General features: G+C 45.7%; 1 protein-coding gene across 1 annotated transcript in view; it reads right to left on the bottom strand.

The window, feature by feature from the left end:
- hdac4 (histone deacetylase 4) overlaps positions 1–7,656 on the bottom strand; it is a 112,490-nt gene that overhangs the window by 38,950 nt on the left and 65,884 nt on the right. Inside the window, 3 exon segments of the mRNA XM_083682066.1 lie at positions 721–724; positions 1,255–1,375; positions 6,449–6,599. Coding sequence (XP_083538192.1) covers positions 721–724; positions 1,255–1,375; positions 6,449–6,599 — 276 coding nt within the window.

The raw sequence follows: 7,656 nt of genomic DNA, 5'->3' as shown, positions 1-7,656 counted from the left end.
GAGAGAGAGAGGGAGGGAGAGAGAGAGAGAGAGAGAGAGAGAGAGAGAGAGGGAGAGAGAGAGAGAGAGAGGGAGAGAGAGAGCGAGGGAGTCGTTTACCATTCAGTCACTCGTTTTTCTGGCTGTCTTATCTGTCGCCTGAGAAAAAGTTAGGCTGCCTAAAACCTCTTCAAATATTTAAAGAGCAGGAGAGGTGGCATCCTCTTTTTTTCTTCTTCTTCTTCTTTCTCTCTCTTCAAACACACGAACGACTCAAAGATCAGAAACCATCAATCAAAAACTACAAACAGAGCCCCCCCCCGCTACTTAGGAAACCTCACTCTTTCAACAATCTTTCTGTACTCAAATTCAAACAAGTGGAAGAAAAAAAAAGGGAAAAGAAAAAGCAGCTTTAAAAAGTTACTCTGAAAGTATTTTAAAAAACAGCGACATGTCATTTTTTCATTCAGAAGACTGCACAGTTACACACACACACACACATACACACACACACACCTCGAGTCAGGATTTACAGTAGTCGTCTTGAACAACATCTAGCCATGTTTTGTCATGGCGTCGTTCAAGTTAAACATATCCAATTCCTTCTCAAATAAAGAGACATTCCTTGAGAGATATTGACAAGTTATTGTCCCATCTCTTTTTTTCACTTATTAATCAATGTGATCTTAAGTGTCATTGTAGATGTGCGGCCACCGTTCTATAATTCCTTTGACCTCTGACCTCTCTATATGACACAATACAAAGTGATATGATAAGACATACGATGCGATATAATACAATAACCCCCCCCCATGGACTATACAGTGCCTTCGGAAAGCATTCAGACCCCTTCACTTTTTCCACATTTTGTTGTGTTATAAACTCAACTTAAAATGGATTAATTAAAAGAATTTGCCATCAATCCACACACAATACCCCAGAATGACAAAGCAAAAACAGGTTTTTAGAAATGTCAGTAAATTTATTAAAATTGAAATACAGAATAGGGGTCTGAATACTTTCCGAAGGCACTGTACCTATCACTGTACCTATCACTGTACCTAATTCTGTATATTCTGTTTTTTGTTCTACTGCATTTACTGTTACGACCTTTAGTGGTTATATTTATGCTTACATGTTGTACTTATTACACAGTATTGTTGATGTTGTAGAGCTGCTCTGCCTTAAGCATTTCATTGCACTGGAGACTTAGAAAAATAGACTTGCCCATCTATGCCACCCTGGGGTGGGTGAGCGTAGGGGTCGGATACTCACCCGTACCAGTAGCGTGGGTCGTTGGGCATGCAGTGGTTGAGGCTGCGCTGTGCCAGAGCCTTCTTCTTATTCAGGACAAACTCCTGCAGGCGCATTTTGACCTCCGTGCTGGCCACCGCACCTGGGAGAGAGACACAAGGGGTTCCCACCACGGTCAGGGATCACACCGGCAGCAACGAGACCGTGAAAACAGACGAGAAAAGGATTTGCTTCAATACTTGTTACTGTGCCATGTACTACTCTTCTGTACTAGTCTACACAACTGGGAGAGGAAGAGGGTTCCTCAGGGCATTCGTTCATTAAGATAATATGAAACAAAGGGATTGGAAACTGTTACTAGGGACAGACAGTTGTGGTAAATGAAGATGGCAACATGTACTGTATCATTATTGGTCGTAACAGAAGAGACCTGACGTTGAGATCTTTCCTGCTGATCTGAGAGTCGTGAGAGGGGCTGACTGACACACTCTCATAGGAAGTCCACAGATTTCCCATCTCGCAGTCAAATGTGCTTTTCTGGTGTGTGTGTGTGTGTGTGTGTTATTAAATGATGCATGACAAGGTGTTTTCTCACACTATTACCACCCCCCCTTCACACCCGGTAAAACAAGTCTTCAAAGGGAGAGAGAGAGAGAGAGAGAGAGAGAGAGGGAGAGAGAGAGTTTGAGAGAGAGAGAGGAAAAGGAAGGAAAAGAGAGAGAGATGAAAAAGAGCGGGGACTTGTGTGTATGAGAGAGAGATCAAAAAGAAAGATGGGGTGTTTGTGTGTGGCTTGGAAGACAAATATGAAATAGACAAAATAAATGTACAAGTGTGTGTACCCTGGAGGTGATAAGAGAGATCACACTTTTCTACTCAAACCAGGGGTTGTTGTGTGAGAAGACCCGGGTTCAATCCCTGCCAGGGGATTAAATGTGTGTCAGAGACAGAAGAAACAGACACAGAGAAAAAGGAAGCCGGCAACAGGTGACCAACATGTCAAGGGGGTGGAAGGGGATGGCAAGTCAGAGGATGTGATGACTGCTAATACACAGACGCATTTTAAATCACATTGCGGGTAGAAGTGCTGACATCCCAATTTGTACGCCTTGCCACTGAGGCAAATTGGCTTTTATGAGACTGCCTTCTGGGCAATTTACTGCAGCACTTAACAAAGCTCCCACAGTTTAGCATCCAGGACTCGATGCAAGCCTATCCTAGCCCTGCCGTGCGAACTTGGTTTGAAATTTCAAACATTAAAAAGGCAGACAAGTTGCACACTAGATAATAATACAAATCAAAATGGTATTGTCACGGAAGGCATACCATAGCAACATGGTAGATAGCTGAGCACACTCTGTATAGCCCACTCTGGGCTGGGCTAGGCTAGGCTAGCCTAGGGTAGTGTAGCCTTCCAATCGAACGTTGATGCACTAGGTCAAGGTGCCCTGACTGCATGTGCTTGAAAAGTGCTGTTGTGACATTTGCGTCTGGACCAGTTATAGGAGAGCTGAGGCAGGGGTAGCCTCCCTGACATCTGCTGTGACGTGATGGCTGCACTCGAACATTGGCACTCAGTCAGAGCAGCGTGAAGGGGGAGAGAGAGAGAGAGAGAGAGAGGCAGAGAGAGAGAGGCAGAGAGGCAGAGAGAGAGAGGCAGGCGTGAGGGAGGTTAAGGAAGTGTTTTGAGGGTGTCCTGTTAGGAAAATGTTTGAGAGAGAGAGGTAGCGTTGGGAAGCTTTTATGGAGATGGCTATTACCACTAATATCACAATACATACAGCCACTGATAATGCAGTGTTAGTCAATTAGTCTCTTGGCTGCGCTCTTTTGTCGTTGAACAACAGCAGTGTCTGCTCTCTCTAATGTTTCTCCGCAACCCCTGCTCCTATTATTGAAACCACCATTATCAAAACAATGTTGCACTCGTCACTGTAGCATTATCCACAGATAATGTAGCATTGCCTACAGATAACGCAGCATTCCCTACAGATAACACAGCATTACCTGCAGATAATGGTATAAGCTCTGACAGTGGTAGTGGATAGGTGCCCAAAGACTCCATACAGGAAATATATGAAAAAAGGGAATGTGGGAGGAGCCTTCTCTGGTTTGCAGATAAAGCTGTGTCATTTAATCATGACGCACAAATGAGCCAAAAGGACCCACATTGGGTTACAGGGACGCAGCACTCTAGATAACATACATTGGGTTACAGGGACGCAGCACTCCAGATAACATACATTGGGTTACAGGGACGCAGCACTCCAGATAACATACATTGGGTTACAGGGACGCAGCACTCTAGATAACATACATTGGGTTACAGGGACGCAGCACTCTAGATAACATACATTGGGTTACAGGGACGCAGCACTCTAGATAACATACATTGGGTTACAGGGACGCAGCACTCTAGATAACATACATTGGGTTACAGGGACGCAGCACTCTAGATAACATACATTGGGTTACAGGGACGCAGCACTCCAGATAACATACATTGGGTTACAGGGACGCAGCACTCTAGATAACATACATTGGGTTACAGGGACGCAGCACTCTAGATAACATACATTGAAAAACACAAAAAGCGATTAGCAGCTTGATAGAACACTCAGGGACGAGAGCAACGTGTTGTAACCATGGTGTGGTGGGGCTGAGTCTCACCACAAAGTGCAGTGTTTAACGAGACGAGAGAAACATGGGGAGTGCATGAAACAATACAGGTCAGAGGAGGCATTCAACGGAACGAGATATAATGCAATATATATCAGCATATATACACACACAAAGGGATTATTATTTACAGAGTCACAGTGCGTTACGAGACATTACAGAAACATGCTGGTTCCAGTTCCTCATTAGGTTCGTTGGGGTGGGACCGTATCGAGCTTATACATCCATTTGACTTCTTTTTGGAGGAGCTCCCTGTTAAAGTTTCACAACAGGAGTTGTGAATAACGTTATCCATGGCCCAGAATTTGAGGTCTTGTACAGAGTGGTTGTTGTTGATGAAATAGGTAACTAGGGGGGCAGACATATCAAAGCCTCGGATCGTGCTTTTATCCTGGCTGGTGTTTTGTTTTGCCCACATAGAGTAGAGGACATGGGGTAATGTAGGCGAACCCTTCCCGAGGCACCGATTGTCAGTCGATTGAGTTTGACTTCTTTGTTGTTTTTGGGCTGGGTGAACGATTTCACCTTTCTGGCACGCATTGGGTAGTGTCCGTGTGGGGCAGGCAAGCCATCCATTGTGGTCTGTGTGTCAGAGCGCACAGGGTGGGTGGGCAGCATGAACCAGTTCACGCATGTTGGGGTTGCGTTTGAACGCTATGGTTGGCTTTTGTAAAAACCCCTGGTGAAGTCGGAGCACATGCCAGTGATTTTGTTGGACACTGGAATATTTCGAGCTGCACACTATGCGAGCTGACCAGCCCTGCGGCCAACGGGTTAGATCCTCAGCCTAAAGGGTCTTACCCTAATAGGTTTCTAAAGATATACTTAGGCTGGTGTCGAATAGATTCACCCTGCTGTTCACCGTCTACTTCCCACAGTTTCCCCTCTTTCTGGCTTTGTTCCGTAAGCGACCCACAATATGAATGCCAGTTGGTGTGGTTGCAGGAATGCAATTTATTGATGAGGACAATTCATCCAAAAGGGATATTTTAAAAAGAGGCTAGAATAACCATTTAGATTCTATGATGTGATATGCGCAGTGAAATCTAACTTTTTACAATTTAACAAGGAGGATAACACAACGTGACTATTTCAATTCTATCTAAACTGCTAACAAGAACTAAAATACTTATTTTTCTTTAAATGCAGATTTGTACTTTATTTAAGCTTTAAGCGTTACATCATGGTAATGCAATGTAGACAAAGTAATTTAAGAAATAAAAGAAATTAAAGTAAACAAAAGGAATAAAAGAAATTAAATCTTACCCTATCTGTCCCTACTCTGTCTAACTTAGCATACATTTAGAGAGGCTCCATCCAGCATCGGCATTTGCAACCAACGAATACTCTGGGTTCAGAGCAGCACCGAGCCCTCTGCCGAGGGACTTTGACAACCCACACATCCTAGTACAAGTAAAGTGGTCACTCAACCCCTTCCAAACCTTTAACAGAGTCCCAACCACAGACAGTTATGGGCAATGCCAACTACTGGGAGTTGGGAGTCGGCACATTAGTGTAGAACACTTGAATATCAAGAGCGGCCATCATGCCTTCAGCAGTGGGTAGTGTGATGTCTTGAGAGTTTACGGATCAGGTCCGCTGAGTCTCCGAGTCTCAGGGATTTGGCAAAAGGTTGAAAATGAAAGAGATCTTGGTATACATATGCGTTCCTGGGGGCTGGAGGGTCACTTCTTCTAGAACTCTCATAGAACTGTTCCTCGTCTAGCCAGAGGACTGCTGCTCTATAGTCAGTGCAGTCTTGAATGACAACAGCACCGTCCTTGTCGGACGGTTTTATGATGATCGACTTGTCATTAGGGAGTTTCATCTAGAGCTCTTTGCTGATGTTGGGTCTGGTTTTGGGCATCTGGGTCTCAGATCGCTTCTATCGAGCTGGGTAATCACTTTTTGTATTTTTCAACTGATATTATCTGGAACGCTACATCCCTGTAACCCTAAGTGGGTGTGCCATGATCCAATGATACAGTTTTACCTGCAAACCAGAGAGTGCTCCCCCGGCCTTTCTACAGATAATGTAGCAATACGCATAATAATTAAGCAATACTGATTATGTAGCATCGGTCAATTGTAATGTAGAATTATGAGGTAGTGTTACTGATTATGTAGCTTTTGCCCACGATAAAGCAGCATAAGTCACTGCTACGTGAGTAAGTCACTGATAGTCAGTAGTCTCTCTTAGCCAGTGACGACGTAGCGTTAGCCACAGGTAACATAGCGGTTAGCCACAGATAATGTAGCGGTTAGCCACGGATAATGTAGTGGTTAGCCACAGGTAACATAGCGGTTAGCCACAGGTAACATAGCGGTTAGCCACAGGTAACATAGCGGTTAGCCACAGGTAACATAGCGGTTAGCCACAGGTAATGTAGCGTTAGCCACGGATAATGTAGTGGTTAGCCACAGGTAACATAGCGGTTAGCCACAGGTAACATAGCGGTTAGCCACAGGTAATGTAGCGGTTAGCCACAGATAATGTAGCGGTTAGCCACAGGTAATGTAGAGGTAAGCCACTCACTCTCCTGGCTGCGCTCCTTGTTCTTGAGCAGCAGCAGCTTCTGCTCCCTCTGCTGCTTCTCCAGCTCCTGCTCGTGACGGTGTCTCTCCATCTTCCTCTGGTGCTCCAGCAACTCCTGCTGATGCTTCAGAGCCAGGAGGTCCTGCTGGTGCTGGAGGGAGGGAGGGAGGGAGGGAGGGAGGGAGGAGGAAAAGGGGAGGGAGGGAGGGAGGGAAAGGGGAGGGAGGGAGGGAGAGAGGGAGAGGGGAGAGATGAGGAGAGGAAGAGAGAGGAAAGAGGGTTGTGTGGGTAGAGAGAACAGGAAATAGTCACAAATGGTTCAATGGACTTGTCAAATGATTTCATGCTGTAAATTAAATTTGCAGAATTATCAAACAGAATAAAGATTCTCAGTCACAGTCTCTTCCTGGCATGCTCCCCTACTCTCCCCATCAGACATTCCAATTCAATTGCTCTGCTTGTTTTCCACAGATATTCATAAAAACAAACATTTGGACAGAGATCTTTCTCTAATCTCGTAAACAAATGAGGTATACAGTAAGGGGTTTAACATACAGTATAAGTCCTGAATGGCCAGATACACCAGCACAGGTGGGTGTTCAATTCAGCTGAATAGAAAAGAGTAGAAATCATTGAGTGAGCAAACTGTCAAGGCAGAAAGCAAAGCTAGCGATGTGTCAATCAAGTAGGCCCCGCCCACCCCAAGGCCCAGCGGCCACTCTGACTGGAGCATTCTGAATGAGCTATTTTTAGCCTGGGTTGCCTCTCTCCCATTGGCTGGCTCTGCGGCCGTGGCAACTCCGGGGAGGCCTGTTTGCTAAGTCGCTTCTAAAACACACGCGCACACGGTTGCGCACACACACACACACACACACACACACACACACACCCACTGTTTCCCAAGGACCGGGTTCCCATGGAGATCGGCAAAGCAGCTCTATGCAGCCGACAGATCTGGTTACACCACCGCACGTGCACACAGACACACACACATGCGCACACACACACACACACACGCACACGCACACACACACACACGCACACACACACACGCACACGCACACACGCACACGCACACCATCCTCCCTGTCCTGACCACAGCACATTGGTATTCTGCTGAGCACAGATTCCCTGCTGCAATCAAAGGCTTTACACAGACATCCACATCCACACACAGCCCCTGGAAGAAGCAATAGGGGTGGAGGGAG

Source organism: Argentina silus (genome assembly GCF_951799395.1).
Source record: "Argentina silus genome assembly, chromosome: 12".
Classification (NCBI taxonomy): Eukaryota; Metazoa; Chordata; class Actinopteri; order Argentiniformes; family Argentinidae; genus Argentina; species Argentina silus.
This window is presented reverse-complemented; position numbering and strand designations above follow the sequence as displayed.